The sequence below is a fragment of the Rhinolophus sinicus genome, linkage group LG03 (assembly GCF_036562045.2).
Source record: "Rhinolophus sinicus isolate RSC01 linkage group LG03, ASM3656204v1, whole genome shotgun sequence".
Classification (NCBI taxonomy): Eukaryota; Metazoa; Chordata; class Mammalia; order Chiroptera; family Rhinolophidae; genus Rhinolophus; species Rhinolophus sinicus.
Genome location: NC_133753.1, coordinates 178,545,226 through 178,566,993, shown reverse-complemented (window position 1 = coordinate 178,566,993; position 21,768 = coordinate 178,545,226). Strand labels below are relative to the sequence as shown.

The 21,768-nt window shown below is 38.9% G+C and overlaps 1 protein-coding gene across 2 annotated transcripts in view; it reads right to left on the bottom strand.

The window, feature by feature from the left end:
• The window catches only part of GOLPH3 (golgi phosphoprotein 3), a 47,613-nt gene extending 26,146 nt beyond the window's left edge, over positions 1–21,467 (bottom strand). The window contains exon 1 of one of the 2 annotated variants that reach the window (XM_019737299.2): positions 20,926–21,467. In XM_019737299.2, the coding sequence (XP_019592858.1) occupies positions 20,926–21,150 (225 nt within the window). In that variant the 5' untranslated portion in view covers positions 21,151–21,467. The remainder of the gene's footprint in view (positions 1–20,925) is intronic. The other variant, XM_019737300.2, reaches the window with a different exon arrangement.
• Positions 21,468–21,768: the final 301 nt, after the last annotated feature.

The window sequence follows — 21,768 nt, the reverse complement described above, 5'->3', positions numbered from 1 at the left end:
GTCTCCATTTTCTCATCTACACAATGAGAGAGACAGACTCCAAGCACTCTACAAGTGATTCTAATCAATTAAGAATTCCCTAAGCGGGTGAGTATGTGACTTAGGGCAAAACAAGATAGATGATCTATTTTAATTTCAAAAAAAGTATTTGCAAGTCAATCATCAAGGGTATTTAAAAACTGTTTAACAACATATAAAGAATTGTCTAGGATAAAGTTAACAATCTCAAGGTCAATCAGCACTTACAATGGGGTACTTGAAAACTGGTGTTTGGCACTACTATAATCTAGACCAGGACAAGAAAAAGTTCAAGTTTGCACTTGACACTGGGATCTTCTTTAATGTCAAAGTGGTAAGAAAATTTGGAAAAACCATGCCACACTGTTAATAGTTACCGAGCCATAGAAAGTATGTACTAATTTAGATTTTAAAAATCCAAATTAAAGACTCTCTGGTTGATCCTTTCTAAACTGTACAAAAATCTAGACATCACCACTATTTCCTAAAAACTCCACATTCCAGTATGCTGAGGTAACTAATTAGGCCTAAAGAAAATAGCTTGACATCAAAAAGAATATGGACTAAGAAGCCAAAAAATAAAATGGATTTCAAAAAAAGAAGTAATCCTACCCTTGTATAGAAGCAACTTCTAAAATGGCCCCCAATGATCCCGATCTCCTGGTATTCATGCCCCCATGTAATTAATTCCCTATTTTTGAACACAAGCTAGACTTGGGGTCTTGCTCCTAACAAACAGATACAGCAAATATGATGGTATATCACTTCAGAGATTAGGTTACATATAGACTGTGGCTTCCATCTTGGGCCTCCTCCCACCCACCTTGCTCTGCCAGCTGCCAGGTTTCAAGCCGTCCTATGCAGAGACATCAGGCAAGGAACTGAGGCTCTCAGCCCAACAACCTGCAAGAAATAGAGTCCTCCTCCGGGTGAGCCTTCGGATGAAACTGAAGCTCTGGCCTACAACTGAACTGCAATCTCAAGAGAGATTTTAACCCAGAGGCACCCACTTAAGCAATGCCACAGAAACTGAGATCATTTGCTGTTTGAAGCTGCTGAGTTTTGTTATACAGTAAAAGATAGCTAAGACAGTGCCTGCCTAGAGTGGGGAGTGATGAGGAGCAAGGAAGGTGATGATAGCTAAAGCGTCTGGACTTTCTTTGGGGAGCGATGAAAATGTTCTAAAACTGACTGTGGTGATGGTTACAGAACTCAGTGAACATACTAAAAACCTTGAAGTGTACACTTTAAATGGATGAATTGTATGGTATGGAAATTTCTCAATAAAGCTGTTACCAAAAAGAAGTAACACTCCTTGTGTGAAGTCACTTCTGAAATCTTACATGAATTTTTAATTATTTCAAAAGAATTAAGAGTGGAAAAGTTCTTGGCAAAAAAGAATTGAGGTGACTTCAGGTAAAGACATTGAAAAGACTAGAGGAGAAAAAGCAAATAAAGGAATAAGAACTGGAAAACTATCTACATTTGCAAGTGATATAATTGGATACCTAGAAAAACCCAAGAGAATGGAAAAATTACTATAAACATTAAATTTAGAAAAGTACCAGGATTATAAAATTAACAGATACCAATAGCTGTCATATGCAAACAACAGATAGAAATAAAAAAACTAAAACTCTCTTGAAAGACTGACAAATAGACTTGGACAATGGAAAATACCTCATTCTAAAACCAAGAGTCTTTATAATTTTGATTAAATTTAGTTTTAAATCCTAGCTCCAGAAATCATAGCCCTTTCTATATACCCTGTTTCCCCGAAAATAAAATTTAGCCGACAATCAGCTCTAATGCGTCTTTTGAAGCAAAAATTAATATAAGACTCGGTATTATATTATATATTACACTATATTATAAAGACCTGGTCTTATATAAGATATATTATATTACATTACATTATATTAGACGCAGTCTTAAACTGTAGTAAAATAAGAGGGGGTCTTGTACTAATTTTTGCTCCAAAAGATGCATTAGAGCTGATTGTCCGCTAGGTCTTATTTTCAGGGAAATACGGTACATAGTATATATGCCCCTCAGAGACCTAGCCCTTCCCCGGGATAATCAGCAACCCCCAAAGCAAGAGAAGACAGCAGCCGGGACCTGACTAATAGTCACATAGTCCTTACCTCTCCCAGACTGAAGGTAACACCTTGCCCTAAGTTATGTTTCAGCTCCTGAGCCCTAATGTGGAACGACCCCCTGGCTGCTTTCCCATGAGACCGGACAGAGGGAGACCAGACAGAGGGAGACCAGACAGAAGGAGACCAGACAAAGGGACACTGGAAAAGACCTCAGAGCTGTCCTCAAGACCTGAAGAAATGATTCATTACCCTTACCTCACCTCCGACCAATCAGCTCCGAGCACAACCTTAAAACCCCAAACCCTTGGTGTCTTGTGATTTTGCCCCATAGAATCTATAACCTATACAGCATCGGGGAGTTCAGGCGTTTGAGCATTAGCTTCCTGTTCTCCTGGATGGCACCATTCATAACAAAATAGCCAATATTTCTCCACTGCAATTCTTGGTGTTTAGGGTTTGGCTCTGCTAGTGCAGAGTGGATGAACTCTTTCTGTTCCATAACAATTCTAGGATACAAAGACTCAACATTACAAAGTTATCCGTTTTCCCTAAGTTAACTTATAAATTTATTATGATCCCAATAAAAATACCAACAGGTTTTCCCCCCTCCAGAGCTATACAAGTAAAAAATAAAATTCCTAAAAAAAAAGTTAAAAATAACCAAGAAAACTTGGAGGAGAAGGTAGCAATATATGGTGAACAGAAATGGAAACTGTCCTGCTAGATACTAATATAGATTTAAAAGCTTCTACAAATTAAATGATGTGATTCTGGCACATGAAGAAACAGACCAAAAGAAGAAAGTCCAGAAATAGACCCAAGAACATATTGAAATCTAGTACATGATAAAGGTGTTAAATCAGTGTAAGATGGAAAGATGGTATTTTAATCAGTAGTACTGGGACAACTGGAAAGCCATTTAGAAAAAAATTGGATTCATACTTCATATTATACATCAAAATAAACTTCAAATGATTCAGAGACTGAAATGTAAAATGAAACAGTAAGCATCAGAAGAAAATAGGGGTGAATTACCTTCATAACCTGGGAAGGAAAAAAAACTTCACAGCTATTACTGAAAATCTAGAAGCAATAGACTGATAAATTATACCACACACATTTTTTAAAAGTTTACATGGCAAAAACCATAAGGAAAGTAAAAAAAAAAAATGAAAATGTAGGAAAATATCATATCACAGATAAAGGGCTAATATCTCTAATACACAATTATTTCCTAAAAATTAAAGGAAAATAAGATCAATATTCAAATTTTTAAAGGCAAAAGTTATGAACAGAAAAATTCACAAAAATGAAAATGACTGAAACATATGAAAAAATGCTTCCGTCATTCATAATATGTTTAAATTATTTAAGAACTCAACCACAATTCAAAAACAGGCAAGACAAGTATCCATAAACATATGGATAACCAAAATTGGTATATACATACAATGGAACACTATTCATTTTTAAAAAGAAAGGAAATTCTGACACATGCGCAACCAAGGATGAACCTGGAAGACATTATGCTAAGTGAAATAAGCCAGTAAGAAAACGGGGAAACACTGTATGATTTCACTTACGAAGTACCTACAATAGTCGAACCACCAGGCAGGTGGAAGGGGGAATGAAGAGTTGTTTAATGGGTACAGTTTCAGCATGGGACGATATAGTAGTTCTGGAGAAGGATGATGGCTGCACAACTATGTCTTTATTGCCACTAAACTATACATTTCACCAAAATTTAAAAAAACTACATGAGACAGTGCTTAACTATCAAGACTGGCAAAAATTCAAAAATCGGACAGCAGATTCTGTTGGCACGATGACAGCAATAGGCAGTCTCATCTCATATACTGCGACGGGAATGCAAAATGACACCACCTACTAGTAAACTACCATGTACCCTTTAACTTGACAATTCTAATTCTAGGAACCTACTCTGAAAGAACATCCCCATAAATAAAACAACATGTATATGGTTATTAAATATATTATATGAAGTAGCAAAAGCTTGGAAACAACCCATAAACCCACCAAATAAGGGGATGGATGAGTATACAAATATATATATATATATATATATATATATATATATATATATATATATGCGCGCGCGTACACACACACACACACACACACACACACACAATGGAATACTATGGAGCCATAAAAGATATCTATGTAATGATGTGGAATAATCTTCAGGCTATCACGTGTTAAAAGGCAGATGCCAAAGAGCATATATGATAGGCTACTTTTTATATATGGAGGAGAGGGCCTAAGAAACACTGAGAAAATAACTTTTTTTTTTTAATTACCAATAAGGGAAGAAAGAAAGAAGGGACAACTATGGAAGTGAGACTTCTAACTTGTATACAGCTATACATATTCAAAACAGAAAAAAACATCTTTAAAGAACTGAAAATAAATGAACTAACCTAACTGCATATTACTCAGAGATACAACTACACACACACAAAAATGAACTATTTTAACTGATTTTAGAATGTACTATTTTTCTCAACAACCTTAGTAAACGCCCTGCAAAGAAATGTTAGGCTGGATTCAATAGTCAGTTAGTAGTAATAATGACATTGTTACTATTTTGAAAATATTTTAATACATGTAGTAAACCAATATAAATAAGTTAATATTTTAGGAACCTGAGATTTTCAATATGAGAAAAAGTTACAATTGTAAAATAGTGAGAAAAAAAAATCAATGTTAAATTTAAATAGAAAATACGTAAACTGATTTTTTCCCTCCCACAAAACTTTTGTTTCTATCTCTGTGTACTGTCAAGTCTTAGAAGCAATGGTGACCCAGTAACACTGAATACACCTAGTACCCAGACTGTGGTTCATTCCCTACTAATAGAAACTAGGATTCCTTAAAGGAATGACTGATTCCAGGTATGAATCAGGATTTGAATCAGGATATGTAAAATGCATACGTTCAAGGTGAATCTGGAACATTTGCGTGTGTTGATCAGAAAGGTACATCAAAAGAACACTGAACCCGAAAGAAAGGAATTCCCATAGGCCAAAGGTTGGACAATTTGAACATCAAAACGAATAATTAATACAAGTAATTGAAACACAATGAATATATGTATTTTAAAAATAACATCGTAATTTTACAAAAGAAAAAAGCCCACACCTCACTGGAAGTAACTAAGATACTAACTCCTTATTCTGAAACTTAGCATTCAAAAGAAAATTAAGTATTTATCCTGAGTTTTAAGTGCATGAAATAAAAATGCATAAGAATACAAAAGAAATCAAATCACTGAAAATTATTACAAATTTGTGATAATTTATGCTTCTTTATTAGCACAGTAAACATATTTTAGTGGCAAGTAATAAGTACCATAATCCAATGCAGTGATGAGCAGACAGTGATGTGAGGTATGTACAATAACCATAATGTGATATGAAAATATCTCTGGTTTCTACCAGCGACAAACTCACAAGTACTGCTAATACTACTTTGGCTTGTTGCCTACATTCATAATTGAAGCAGATGCTAACTTTCAGTTATAGGTCATTAAAAATAAATTATTTTTTCCCACCCAAGTGTTTTGCCCTGAATTCTATCACTGACTCGGGGCTAAGAACCGCCATTCCCTGGGAACTTGGAGCCCTAAACCAAGAACCTCCCCGTTAGAACCCAATCCAAGTAATAAATTCAACCTATGTACACTTCTTCCTCAATATTGTGGAGATTCCAATCCCAAGCCTCCTCCCTTTCTTCGTATCAGTCCCCTACATTCCTACTGTCATCTCCAGCCAGCACGGTATTTACTGAACACTCACTACGTGCCAAGTACTATTCAAGTAGTAAACATGTAGTACCTCATTTAAACCTTCACAACAACCTTCTGAGGGAAGCACTATTTTATCATTACCAATTCAAAAACATGGGAAATAAGCCCAGAGTACAGCACTTTAACTACACTCTTGCTAATTTCCTAACAGCATTTTCTCTAACAGCACTTTCTATTTTTCTTCCATTGCATTCCCCTAGCAAAACTCCAATGCCAATCAAATATATGGTGATGGAAGGATGGACTCTGGGTGGTGAACACACAATGGGATTTATAGATGATGTAATACAGAATTGTACACCTGAAATCTATGTAACTTTACTAACAATTGTCACCCCAATAAACTTTAAAAAAAAAATACAAAAAAAACTCCAATGCCAGATGAATCCAGCCAACTGTCCACTTACGGCCCTTTTGTACTGGTACTTCTGAACTTCTGATAGGGGAAAAAACTTGCAATCTCAGTACAACTTAACCTCAGCCCTCAATGATACCTGGCAAATCCTTCCGTACTTCCCTAGTCAAAGCTCTGAACCACTTCTCAATAGCAGTTACTTCAAAACTCTGCTCAAATCTCTGCACGCAGCTCATTTTCAGCAGATGACTTCATAGGAAGTACGTATCAGATAGAACAGCCTCACATTCTAACAATGAACCAAACCAGTAAATTCAACTTCATCCATACCCGTTCTTTAGTCTGGTTACAGTAGGAAAGCTGCCTAAGGCTAAGCCTTCTACCCATTCTTTCACCTCAAGAAGTACCTTTGCTCACAACTCCTGCCCTCCTAAAATAGCTTAAACCTCTCACACATACACTAGTACCTGCCTAGTAACATTCAAACATCATTACCCATTACTCACAAGACAGACACCCACACAGACCAACCCTGCCCAACTCCCTCCTTCCATTCACCCAAAACTCCTTGAAAATATAGTCAAAAAATAGGTCTCCCCCACTTCCCCTTCATTTCCCAGCCCATGCAATCTGATCCAGTTCTCAATAAGACTTCTCCTGAGTAACTGCCCACATCTGAACATCTGAGGCTGCTGACACTCCCTCCCCCTCCCCCGCCTTCCCTAACCCCACTCTCCAGTTTTCCTAGCCAGCTCCTGCTCAGGCTTTTACAGCTCACTCTTCTACCGACTCCTGAAGTCGTGCTCAGTGGGCTTTTCTTATCTCATTTACACACTCTTCTCAAGACATCTCAGTCACTCTCACTTGTTTAAAAAATTTTCAAATACAAGTATATAAAGAAAGGCACGTCCTTACCTCCTTTTCAATCTGTCACCCACTCCTTTAAGGGTAAACTATTAACATTTGGCATATATCCTCCCAAATCTTTCTCTCCAATGTACACAAGTCAGTGGGCCATACACTGAGCAGCTACTATATGTCAAAACTTGGCTAAGCATTTGATGTACACCATCTCTAATCCTTAGAAGACCTTGTAAAGCACGTATTATTCTTCCACTTCTCACGATATTATGAAACAGGCGCAAGGGAGTGAACGGGACCTGCCACAGTTCAAGTGGCAAAGCTGGAGCTTGAACTGGTCTCTCAAGCCCTGGCTCTGTTTGTGTCTTGCCTTCCCAAGCTACTTGTCAGTGGGTGATCCAGGTGTACTTCCTTTCAGCCCCAGGAAAGTGAAAGGGAGTGAAAGGGAGTACCGCTCCTTTTTCTTTCCATACCTCCCATTGATCGCTTCACTGCCCAGAGCACAAAACAACATGTGAGCAGAAACTGACTTCCTCTCAAGCAAATGAGTCTTTTAAAGGATTTGTGGCAAAAGGAACTTTTGGGACCAGTGAAATTTTACAAACTGTATTTAACAGCATCTTACTAACAAGACCTAACTATACTCCCATAGTCTTAATTCTTCTCTAGGAAGCATGAGTGTGTTATTAGGACATTTTCAAAAGTATATAGAATAACAGAAGCATGTGAGTTTTCTATCAAATCACAACACAATGTGTTTATCATATGTTGGCCTCTGCATGATTTTTAACAGAAAACCAATCCTATTTGGGAGGCAGAGGCACAAAGTCTCATAAAGTAAAAAACTTTTCTAATTCTCGAAATAAAATATAATTTTAATTCAATAAACATCTATTGAGTGTCAAGCAGAGGCGATAAAAATGACTAAGATAAAAGGCACAGAATAAAAAGAAAATAATTATAATTTAATGTGATAAATATAATACTGACATGAATAAATGGCATTCGTTCATTCTTCATTCCAAAAACAAGCTGCTATGAACTGAATTGCATTCCCCCAAAATTCGTATTTTAAAGCCCTAACCCCCACGTGATGGGATTTGGAGAGGGAGCCTTTATGAGACAATGAGGTTTAGATGGAGACATAGGGGAGGGCTCTCACGATGGCTCAAGGCTCTTAGAAGATTCTGTCTCTGCCCTGTGAGGGAGGACACAGTGAGAGAAAGCTCACAGAACCTGACATGCAGGGACCCTGATCTTTGACTTCCAGCCTCCACACGGTGAGAAATAAATTTCCGTTGTTCAAACCAACCAATTCTGTAGGTATTTTGCTATGGCCGCCGCAGCGGACTAACGCACGCGGCACACTAGGCACAGCGCTAGGTGCCAGGTACCCAATGCTAAGCACAGGGACGTGACAGCCATAACATTGCCCACGGGGTAGAATAAGGCAAACAGAGCTTCAGATGGGCATCAAAAGATGACTAAGAACGGGCTGCTTGGAAGAGAAAGGAAGACCCTATATAGGAGAATCTGCTAATACAAACACGAAGGCCTGAAGTAATAACGTGATTTCCATATCATTAGATAGAAAAATAAACGAAGGTCTACAACCTGACCATATATACACACCTATTATTTGTGGTACATCAAATCATGTTCTATCATGAAGTCACTACAAATAACGGGACACATTTCGCATTGTGCCATTTGAAGTTTTTCCCATGAGTACACACCATGAAAATCCGTATTTACTAACATGGAAAGGAGGTCACTGCATCATTAATAGAAAACGGTTACAAAATAGTACTGGAATGAGATTTTTTTTGTTTGTTTTCAACAAAGTGAAGATGAGCAAATGCACTTAAAATAAGACTGGAAGAACATAATACCAAAATGTTATTGCCCAACTTCCAATTCTTGCCTTCTTCAATCCATTCTCCACACAGAACTTTTTTTTTTTTAAAAAAAGAAGACTGGGTATGTCACTCCCCAAAACCCTTCAATGGTTCCTCTACCGCACTTAGTATAATACACAAAATTGTTAACCTGACTTGTAAGGCCCCGGGTGTCCGGCCCTCACTGTCAATCAGCCCAGGCCTCCCTTCACACAGCACCACTCCTCCTGCCTGAACCATCTTTCAGTTCCTCAAATCAACCTGAGCCCTTGAAGGTACTAGTCTGTCTTCACTCGATGTGGCTCCTCCTCATTCTTTGGGTCTCACCCTAAATACCATTTCCTTGGAAAGTCCTTCCCTGTGCCCTCCCCTACCAAACCCATGCTCACACTGCACCCTCTAATTTTCCTTCCTAGTAATTAAGCATAGTGAGTAATTATACACATACGTACCTGCTTATCTATATGTCTTCCCTAGTACAGTGTGCCTAGCATACAGTAGATACTCCATAAATGTGTTGAAGGAATAAAAGAACTATGGGTTCATTTTTCTCTTCCGTAATCTACATTTCTAAATCTTTCTCTACAATGAGCACAGACTAGTACAAGAAAATAAGACAGCATTACTTCCTACTGCTTCTTTAGATTCAAACCAATAATCTTCTCTGTTTAAGCTTAACTGTACTTAAATCCTTATAATTCTTCTCTAAAAACTGTCTTTCTGGTCAATTCTGTTCCCTCTTTATCCAAGACCCAGGCACCACATTTCACAAATTCTAATACCCTCAAGCCTACTAACCAACCTTTCTGCCTCTAGCTTTTCCATCTATCTATCCTTTCTTCACATAAAAGAACTGTCTTTCTAAAAATCCAGTTTCACACTATTATTGCTATCGTTAAAATCTACAACTGCCTCCAATATTATTTCCAACTATGTATAAAGGTCATAAGGTACTAATGACTTTTCATTTTCCTTATTCCACACACAATTCCCCTCGCAACTTAGTTCTCATTAATAAAGAACTTAGATTTTCTTCTTTAGCTATATAAAATAACATCATTTTTAAGGATAACTTTCCTATCTAGTTATGTTCATACATATCCCATCATAATATATCCTGCCTAGAATGCTAGCTTTCTGCCAAGTCACATACTACATATCATTCAAAATTCTGCTCAAAACTCATCTCCCTAAAGTGTTTCCTACCATTTCCATTGTTCCTCTTTGGTCACAACCCCAATTGTATGTCTCCTTGATCCCATTCCCCACAGCACTCAGCTCTCCCACCCACTCTACCACCACTGATAACAGAACCATTTTTCCTTTTCCTCGTGAAATCTAGGCAATAGCCCACAATAGCCTCCCTTCAAATGAATTCTGTTCTCCTACCCTCTATTATGATTAAAAAAAAAAAAATTTCCCTGAATTGCATGGGAAAAGGCGGCCACTTTTCCAGGGACCAGGCTAAAGCATCAGTCAAAATATGATCTAAGAAATCTGGAGGCTCCCAGACAAGAAAAAGCTAGGAATTCATCACCACTAAACCAGCACTACAAGAAATGTTAAAGGGACTTCTTTAAGAAAAAAAAAAAGATAAAAAACACGAATAATAGAATGGCAATAATTACCCCCCTATCAATAATTACTTTAAATGTAAATGGAATAAATGCTCCAATCAAAAGACGGAGGGTGGCTGAATGGGTAAGAAAAACAAGATCCATACATATGCTGCCTACAAGAGACCCCCTTCAAATCTAGACACACAGACTGAAAGTAAAGGGATGGAAAAAGATATTTCATGCAAATCGAAATGGAAAATAAAAAGGCAGAAGTAGCAATACTTTTATCTGATAAAAAGACTTTATAACAAAAGCTATAACAAGAGACAAAGAAGGACCCAGTAATTCCACTTCTGGATATTTATCCGAAGAACCCAAAACACTAATTTAAAAAGACATACTCATACTCGTATGCATCCCTATGTTCACTGCAGCATTATCTTCAATAGCTAAGATATGGAAGCAACCTAAGTGTCCACTGATAAACTAATGGATAAAAACGATGTGGTACATATATACAATGGAATATTACTCGGCAATGAAAACTGAAATCTTGCCATAAAAAAATGAAATCTTGCCATTTGCAATAACACGGATGGACCTAGAGGGTATTAATTATGCCAAGTGAAATAAGTCAGAAAAAGACAAATACCATATTATTTCACTTATGAGGAATCTAAAAAACAAAATAAATAAAACAGAAACAAAACAGATACACAGAAGATTTTGACGGTTGCCAGATGGGAGGGGGAGGGGAAGAATGGGTAAAAAACAGGAAGGGATTAGATGTGCAAATTGCCAGTTACAAAAACAGTCACGAGGAATAAAAACAACAAACAAAAAAGTCACGGGGATGTTACGTACAGCCTAGTGAATATAGTAAATAATATTGTAATAACTATGCATGGTGCCAGGTGGGTAATAGACGTATCAAGGAGATCACGTCATAAAGTATGCAAATGTCTAATCACTATGTTGTACACCTGAAACCAGTATAACATTGTATGTCAACTGTAAATGAAAAATAAATTTAAAAAAAATTTTTTAAACAGAGGGAATAGGAAAATTTTTTCAAAAGATAAAAAAAAAAGGGTTATGGGCCAATGCCTTTTCCAGGGGACCCAGCTGTACCACCTTCAGAGAAGATTCTGGCCTTGAACTTACAGGAAGGACAGACACCCTCTTCCTAAGAAGGGCAGGGAGCATGAAAAACAGGAGGCGGGAACAGCAAAAGGTGGGAAGAAATGTTGATTAGGTATTGGAAGAGGTCAAAGCTTTCAGAGCTTTCTGACTTAGAGCCAGCCTGAAGACATTTTGAAAGCCAATACTTACGTTGCACCAACTATGCTATCCCCTTTACATGTATCGTCATTAGAATCATTTATAATTTTGGAGGTTTGAGGCTTCTGACAGCTCTGCAGAGTTAGCAATATCTATAAGAATTATTCAAGGTAGACTCAGGACTTGGCCGAAGAAAAGAAGTCAAGCGGTAGTTCAGATTTCCAGATTTCTCAGCCAGGATGGCCAGGGATTACCAAAAAAGTTGGCTTGTTCAGGACAACTGCATTGCATTTGAATGGAAAGTTCACTAAGCTCAGCGGATAAGTATAAGAGGGTCAAGAAATAATAAAATTGTAAAATAATAAAATTGAAATAAAAACTAAATACTTGTCAAGCACTTAGTTTTAATCAGTATAAATTTCAATTCACTTCTCTAGGCTAAGTTATTACCCATTTGCATTTGTTCAGCACCATGCAGTTTTCAAAGCATTCACACAGATGCCAATTCACTGGATCCCTACAATTTAGAAGTTCCGGGACAGCTCACAAACGCAGGCCCATTTTGCCCAAGGAGAAACTGAAGGTCTAAGAACTGAAACCATCTATCCTAGTTCTTCTCTAACTAGTCAAGGGCAAGGCTGGGAATCCAGGATAGGGCACAGCCTCTTGGCTCCTGATCCAAGGCACCCCCCCTACATCCCTACTGAACTGAACATAAAATTCCATTAAAGTTAGCAATTACGTTACTGCAATCATTTGCACATTGGTTTTCTATACAGACAGGATGCTTGAGAGTAAAAAATTTTTCTTGGTATCCTCACCACCTAGCAAAGAGTCTGGCACATAGGTATTCAATAGTTGGACTGAACTGAATATATGGACACTGAACCTCTGTTTCCACTTTATATAATAGGATATAGATACAAAAATTAAATAGCAAACTCAGTGACTGAAAACTCAGTGACTGCATGGATTTAAGTTAAATTCTTTTTTTTTTTTTTAATTTTATTAAATTTATTGGGGTGACAACTGTTAGTAAAATTACATAGATTTCAGGTGTACAATTCTGTATTACATCATCTATAAATCCCATTGTGTGTTCATCACCCAGAGTCAGTTCTCCTTCCATCACCATATATTCGATCCCCCTTACCCTCATCTCCCACCCCCCACTCCCCACCCCCCTTACCCTCTGGCAACCACCAAACCATTGTCTGTGTCTATGAGTTTCTGTTTCTCATTTGTTTGTCTTGTTCTTTTGTTGCTTTTGGTTTATATACCACATATCAGTGAAATCACATGGTTCTCTGCTTTTTCTGTCTGACTTATTTCGCTCAGCATTACACTCTCAAGATCCATCCATGTTGTCACAAATGTTCCTATATCATCTTTTCTTACCACCGAATAGTATTTCAAAGTTAAATTCTTAAATGTTATTTCTGAGTTTATTTTCGTAACATGGTATAAGAAACTGGAACTAGAAATTGAAACCTAAGTAAAAATAACCATTAGCAATTTAGATGCAGTCCTTTCATTTCCAGTCCCTCCCAGAGGCTAATGGGTGAGAGAACACAAGAGTTTACCTATACATTATCAACCAACAAGAACCATTTTGACCTAAAAATTAAAACTCCCAATTTCCTACACTTGAGTGTGCTACAATTGTTCCTCCTACAACTGAACTACAAGACAAGTCCTATTACAATAAAAATTTGTATCAGAGAAAAAGCTGTATTTTCAATATTGATTAATTTCAGTGTTTCTAACCTTTTTTTCCATTATCACTCGCCAAAGCTTTTTCAGACTTTTTCTCCCTAACCATCCCTCCCCCATGAAATTTTAATAAGATGGATACACTGTATATCTGTTTACATACTGTGTGTGTATCTAAGCTTTATATGTAAAAGTAAGAATTTTTTACCACCACCCCCAGAACCAATTTTCGCTCCCTTAGGAATGCCATTGCCCTCCCTGAAAATACTCAATATTTATTGAGTGGTAGCATATGCCAGCCTAAGTAAGATATCACTATTAAAAATTCTAGAACAGCAATCCAACTTAGTTTTGTAGTTTACTATATGAGTTTTGACCCACAGAACTAAAATGAAATGGGATTGAAGACAGAGACCTTCCTAATATGTACACCTAGTCAAGGCCCCATCTCAAACATTTGATGAATGCGTAGAAATTGTTAGAATTATAGATGTGGTAGTTACACAGCTTGTAAATGCCATTTAGCAAGATGGCCAGGCTACAGAAATTTTGGCTTCATAGCTCAAATATCAAAGAACTCAAAATCCAACTCACTGCAATATGGAAATCCAGAATTTTCTTTAGTGAATTTTCAGGAGGAAAAAAAAGACAAAACAGAGCAAAACCTTAAAACTAAAACAAAGTAACAGTTCCTATTCAGTAATTTAACCTCCTAGTTCACTATATGCTTTGAGTATCTAATGAAAGCTATGCGCTCTTTCTCCAGGGAAATACACACACAACACACACAATTGCAAGAGTGTTCAGAGTCCCTCAATTCCTACTGTTAATTCCAAATTAAGAACTTCTCTATTAAAGGAATATGTAAACCAAATAGTTTATTAAGTATAAAAGTTCATTTTTTCATTTAAAATATAAATTTTTAAGCTTAAGGAGCATTCTTATTGGTAATGTAATATATTGTAGTATTAATTGTATTCTTACAAATTAGAGGTTTACCGAACAACAAATAAGAAGAGAAACAGCCTATTTTCTGTATAGATCTGTAATACCTAAAATAAAACCTCAATCTTTACTGGAGCCACAAACATCAATTTCAAAATAAAGCCAGGCTCCCATTTCTGTTACTTGTCATTACATTAAATGGGAGAAACACAGGAATAAGCAGTCTCTTGGTGCTGCTTCAAAAGGAGCCTCACATGAAAATAAAATCCCCTAAGCAAAGATTAATACAACCCTGATTGATACCATTTACTCTGATTAACAGCAGAAAAATTATGCTGGTAGAAAGTAGGGAAAGTATGCTTGGACATAAAGGCGTTGGGCCAAAAGTTTAACGTAACAGAACAAGCATGACGCATTTAGAGTCTTTTGAGACTTACATGTAAGCTGACACTGTAATAGTTCATCCTTTAAATATCAGAAAAACTGCCCAAATATTTCAAAATTTAATCAAAATAATTTAAAAGTACAATTTTAAAAGATAATCTCAAATGATCTAAACAGTGATCAGATGGTCTAAAATTAGTATCAAATATTATTATGACTTATAAGATGAATCAGTGAGTGTTTTGGCCACACTGAAAGAATCCCAAGACACTGAAAAGTGGTTTCAATAGGATAAAATTAGTTTAAAAGGTACAAACAGTTCAATGAACTCTAAAAACTAATTTTTGAGATCCTGTATTTCTCATACTTGTGTACCTACTCTTAAATACACCTGAAAAAATAAAGATCAAATCTTTCAAAAATATGAAGGGAATATTATTTGTATTAATAAAGGAATCACAAAATTCCAAAACTCAGAAGTCTTTATTATACTTTAAGTCACTAAAATCTTAGCACAGCTTGAAATTCTGAATATTTGTTGAATGAATTTCTCAACAGATTTGATATGCACAGATGGTGTATATCATATCACTGCATGTACAGTAAGAAGGCATGTACATATAGTAAGGAGAATTAAAAAAAAATTATACATCTCGATAAGTATTGCAGTTCAAAGTAGAGACCTTGGGAAACTTATTCCAAAAATGGAACGCATCTATGGGATCAATCGTTGAAACCAGTTTAAAAGCCACACAAAAGTCAGTTCCATCATTTTAAATTTAAGTATTTCACCCAAAGTGTATATTATCCAGCTCAAGTACCTACCTGTTTTTGAAGATACAGAGTGAAAATACTGCATTAGGGTTCTTGCTTCCAAGCTTTAGAAACATCAGTAACTGACTATCTTTAAAACCGAACTTTACTGGACAGCTCTTGAAGGTTACAAAATTGAAATGTGCCTGGAAAATCAGGAATGGAAGAGAGAGCACCAGCAGGCTAGGGAGAAAGGAGCTCAAAGAACCATGTCAGAGAACAGTCTGATCTCAAGAATAGTCTGATACACACACCACACTACTCTGATAAGTCTCCAAAAGAACCTCACAGTCTGTTCTGCTCTCAAGAGCCAAAGCTCAGGAAGAAAACATCTGACTGGAAAAGTCTAGGTCTGGTTACACCACAAAAGGGAAGGGGTAAATGCTTCAACAGGCATCCTGGGCTACACACAATGGGAAATGCCCTAAATGCCAGCCAAAACTGGGGAAAATCTTGGTGAAAAGTAAAACAATATAACATCCGCAACAGTCCAGTCAGAACCACCGTGGGCAGAGGACTGTTATCTCTATCCATTAGAAGAGAACTTCGGGGCTCAGAGAGCTTGAATAATTATGTACAACAATGGACGCACCTCGGACCTGGACTACACAACCTCTTTCAATTTCTGCTACTTCACAGGATCACTCTAAATTACACCTGGTCATTTAAAATAATCAAATCCAACCTTAAAGCACTAAGATTTGCCACCAACAAAGATATTTAAAAGTACATGACACCAGTTACCTGAGGTAATACTCAGTGAGGCGTTCTGAAAACACTCTGACTACTGGAGTCATCTATGGAAAATTAAATAGTTGAGGAAAGGAAAATACTGGGCTCATTTGCTGCCCCTCCCCCTTAAACAGGGGAGATTACAGAAATCTTGCTAATCAATTGGAAGTTGAATTCAAGTTTAAACCTATCTACCATCCTTGCTGTGGCCTCTGAAGATTTAGGTCAATACCTATGGCCCTGAGGCTCCACCCAGGCTGAGCACCAGCATCCCAAGAAGGGCTCAGGCATCTGTATTTTAATAAAAGCCAGAAAGGAAAGTCATTGGTAAAAAAAACTGAAATGTGTACTTAATATAGAAGAAAAAAAAGAACTTCTCACAATGACTTTAGAGTCACCCCGTAATAGGTAATGTGAAGCCAGACCACTTGCTTATTGGCAAGCTGAGCCTTCTTCTATTCAGTAAAGAAGGGAGAGGGAGAACACCAGATTCAGGATATAAGTCAAAGTAACTTTTTAAATATTGTAGATTATAAATGAGAAGGAACAAATGACAACCTCACACAATATGGATGAACCTCACAAACAATGCTGAACAAAAGCAAGACATAATGAAAAGTACAAAAATTGGCAAAATTATTCTATGTTGCCACGCAGCAGCCTACCCGTCTGTCTCCTCGTACCTGCCCCCAAAGAAAGGAGAGTCGGTGAGACGGATCCTTTCAGGGACTTTGCTTCACCTTTGTGTTTGCACCTCATGTCTCCCTGTTTGGCCCCAGAAAGATGGCTGGTCAGCCAATGACGAGTATGATTCCCCACGGGCGGGACAACTCAAGCCAGGTGCAGTAGAGCGGGAACCAAGAGGAGAACCCACGGGGTCGATAGAGGTGGGCACAGGCCCCAAACTTCCCCCAGCTAAGGAGAGCCTCTGCCTCTGTGGCTGCATTCCTTCTCACAACCTGCAGGGGAAGAGATTCAATGAGGTGCTCTCCTGAGACTTACGGTCCTGCTGCCCGCAAGCAAGGGTGACTGGCTTGAATCAGTTTCCTATTATAATGTATGGGGTTCACAGACCTTGAGATTGACAAGCTTTATCTCCTTTGCTTCCCCACCTAACTAATAAAAGCTAATGCATAGGCCGGATTTGGGGCTCAGTCCTTGAGGCTGGAGTCCCTAGGCCCGCTTGCACGCTATTCCTGGCTACAGTCTTTTCTTAACCCTGCGCCACCCTCCTCACTCCTAACAACCCTCGTTGTGCGGGATGTGACAATGCTGAATTCTAGAGTCAAGCTAGTGGTGACCTTTGAGGACTAGGCAGTGAGCGGAAATCAAACAGAGCTTTTAAAGAGCTGGTCATGTTCTGTTTCTTGACCTAGATACTGGTTTAACAGGTATGGTCAGTTTGTGAAAATTCATCACACTTATGATGTATGTACTTTTCTGTAGGTTTATTATTCAACAAAAAGTATTTGCAAAAAGCCTTAAGTGTCAGCTTTTTTACAAAGTCAAACTAATTCCACCATTTCACAATTTCTTTAAAATTCTTTGATTATTTTGATTTCATATTAGTGAGATCACATATACAGAGGGCGCCAAAAAAACTGTATACACATTTTAAAAAAGGAAAAAACTATTAAAATTGCAATACTCAATATATATAGATAACCAAAGATGAATACAAGTCACGTTTGACTTCTGCAATCACAAGAGGTGCTCAAAGTGGTTACCATCAGCGTCCAGACATTTCTGATTACGGCAAACTACTGCTTAGGCAACGTTGACCAAAGTGTCCACTTGTGTACATTTTTTTGGCACCCCCCCCATATAAAATGTGTCCATCATTAATGACCTGCCTAACCTTAAAGTTTAGCTTTTAAACATCTTAAGAGTACCCAGATATTACAAATATGGATGCTGTTAAAATAATAAAAAATTAAAGTAATAAGTTATGAACTTGTTAATATCAAAGTAGTAAATTAAGCTCTAATATTAACAAGCATAAACGCCTAGGCTCTGGGTAAGAGAGTAATTCCTACCCTTAAAGAGTAATACAAGTTGAAAATATGGGGGGTTGGGGGGTGGGGAGAACCTCCAAAAGAGAAAAACATGAATGGATGAGTTGACAGGGATAGTTATTAGTATGTCAAGACATGAGGACAGGAAAAAATATATAGTTTGATTCCTAAAACATAAGTTTAAAGCAATGTAAAATCCCAAAGCCACCCACCTCCATTTCAACTCCCTGGACTTGCCAGAAAAGGGGGGGGATAATCCCTATGGGGTTGTTGAAATCAGCAAGAAATACTCAGAATTAGCTAGTGTTTGGATCTTGGCCATGACATGGCAAAGTATAGTGATTCCTGAGACAAACACAACAGGTGGTTTCAATTACCTGCCACCAAAGAACTTTAAATTGTCTGAATTTTTTAAGTACCCTTAAGCTTTAACATATAAATTCTTTAGATTATCTTCATGAAAACCAATCACAGGGAAGTAAGTAGCATGTTACTATGCTTTTGCTTAAACATTTAGAGTAACACATACTTGAAAAAAAGAAAGGTACTTTCTCACCATAATTTCTCACACAGAGTGACTCAAAAGCCCAAAAATTTGGGTTTTATTTTTTTTAAGTTTTAGTTTTACACAAAACATAACCTCACAGAAAAGTCTCAAGAAGTATAAACTAAAATATTCACTCAGGAATGCTGATGACTTCATTTCATTTTGTTTTTCTAAAATGGTACTTTTGTCCCGGCAAGTTGATACTTTCTGAAATCATATTTCTAGGACACTGCACATCTACTTTGTTTTTCTAAACAACAAAAAGGAATTTCACATACAGCCTGATTTCATCATAACTCAGTAATTAATAAACAGATACTAGGCCCATTTCACAGCCAGAGGGACATAACCTTTTTTCATGTCATCTTAGTAAAACCTGAGCAAATGAGAAACCTAGATATTGCAAATGCTCTAGGCAATTCTATCAAGGTAAACTTTAGTTATCATTAGATTACTAAATATCAGGAGTCCACAAACAGTCCATACAACCCTCACCTATATCTGATTTTAAGTTTTGGTGAAGTAAAACTAAGTTGTTTTATGAGGATTAAATTTTTTTGCCCGCCTTCGTGAATTGGGAAAACTTTCTTAAAATCAAAACAGATTATGGTACACCTGAAACTAATATAATCCTGTATGTCAACTATAACTTATTTAAAAATAAATTTTCAAAAAGAAAAAATACTTAGGTATTTTTCTGACTCTCAAAATGTCTGTGGTTTCCATGCTGAGATAAAATAAGCTCCTGAAACCACTTTACCACATAATGATTTACCAGGGGTGTCCAAACTTTTTTCAACGTTTTTCACCAAGGGCCATATGCGGCAAAATACACAAATATGCGGCAAAATACACTCACTCGAAGTGAAGTACACATTGCCTCACCTGGTTTATTGAAGTAAACTAAATATATTTTTGGAATTTGCTGGGGACCAATAAAAAATGGATTGCGGGCCGCAGTTTGGAAACCCCTGATTTAGACTAACCCTCTCTCGACAAACTATCCATCTCTCTGATTGTCTGCGGGTTCTAAACATAATCATTTTTGTAGATAAGTGGATATGTGATAAAGCAAATATAGCAAAATGTTAATGATAAAATCTAGGAGGTGAATATATAGGGTGTCCACTGTAGCATTTTTTTCAACTTCTCTTTATGTGAAAATTCTCGTAAGGTATTTGGGTGAAAATAATCTTTCAAAGTCAGAATACAAAGAATTCAACTTTAACCTACCTAAGGCTTTGAGGCCTTTCATCAAATCACAAACCTAGCATTTCAAGCACCCCACGAAAAAGCCCTCCCTTAAGACGGCAAGACTTTTTGGAGAATAGTCAACTGATAAAACGTAAAAGCGCGACTAAAACTAACCTCACCCAAAGCAAGTTTACCTAGAAAGTCATTTTCCGAGAGTTGTCACGAGGATTTTGTTGGACTTTTAACTTTATCAGTAAAACAACTCTGCCTCCACTAACATTTCAGCGAAATTTTTCAAAATTCCAAACAGTACTCCTTGAAAAAAAAAAAAAAAAGTCTCCCAGAAAGCAGATCTGTGGAGCCCTCCCAGGTCCTAAAACCTGCAAAACCCAGGAGTTCGGGGCGCTAGTGGTTCCAGGTGTTTCACTCTAACGGGCAGGTGGGGATTGTCACCCGGGGTCCGCGTGGATTATTAAACACGCGGAAAGGGGTGAGGAAGACAGACAGACTGCCCGGGAGTCAAAATGAAAGGAGTGATGTGAAAGGAGGAAGGGAAAACCCAAGCAATCTGCGGGGAGGTTCTGGAAGCACCAGGCCAGCTGGGCGCTGCCGGGCGCGGCGCTCCGGAGCTCGGAGGGCAGAAGCGCGGGCCCCGCACCGGCCACCCCAGCCCTGCCCGCACCTCTCGGTCCTTGAGGCCCAGCAAGAGCACCTCCTCCATCAGGGTCAGCCGCGTTTCCTTGGAGTCGCCCTTGTCGTCTTCGTCCTGTTCGTCGCGGCGGCTCTGGGCGTCCTCCTCGCCGCCGCCGCCGCCGCCGCCCGCCGCCCGCTCCTTGTCGGCAGCGTTGCGGGAGGCCTCCGTGCGCCGCTGCACCAGGCCCGAGCTGCGCTGGGTCAGCGAGGTCATGGCTCCCGCCTAGGCGCCGGGCCGAAAGGGACGCGGACCTACCGGGTCTCCCTCCTACCCCCCCCCCCGCGGTCCCCGACCCGGGCTTCCGTGTTAAATCCCGGTGCTGGGGCGACGTCCGTCGGCAGCGGGGCGGGGGGCAGTCATGGGGAGACGGGCCGGGGCGAAGCGGATGGGCCGGCTGTCGGCGGGGCGAGAAAGGGGCTCCTTCCTCCCTGCGGCCGCAGCCCCGGAGGCAGCCCGAACACCCAGGCGGCGGCAGCGGCGGCGGCGGCGGCAGCGGCGGCGGCGGCGCTTTTCCAATATGGCGGCGCTGGCTGACGTCACCAGAGGATGTGGCACCGCCGGCTCTGGGCAGGACCGGAGGGCGCCGGAAGCGGCGGGCGGGGACCGGCGGACTACGACCGTCTCCCGGCCCTCGGTGTGCGCCGCATCTCGCCCTTTCCTTGGCGCCCCTTCGCCATCCGGCCCGCGGATCCCCTCCCATGACGTGTCCTCCCTCCGCAGGTCTCCCCATTCTCCCCGCAGGAAACCCGGGCTGGAGCCACGAGTCGGGGGAGCCGTGGCCTAGCAAGAGTAGACTCCGGTCAACCTCCAGCTGTGCCCTTAGCTCCCCAG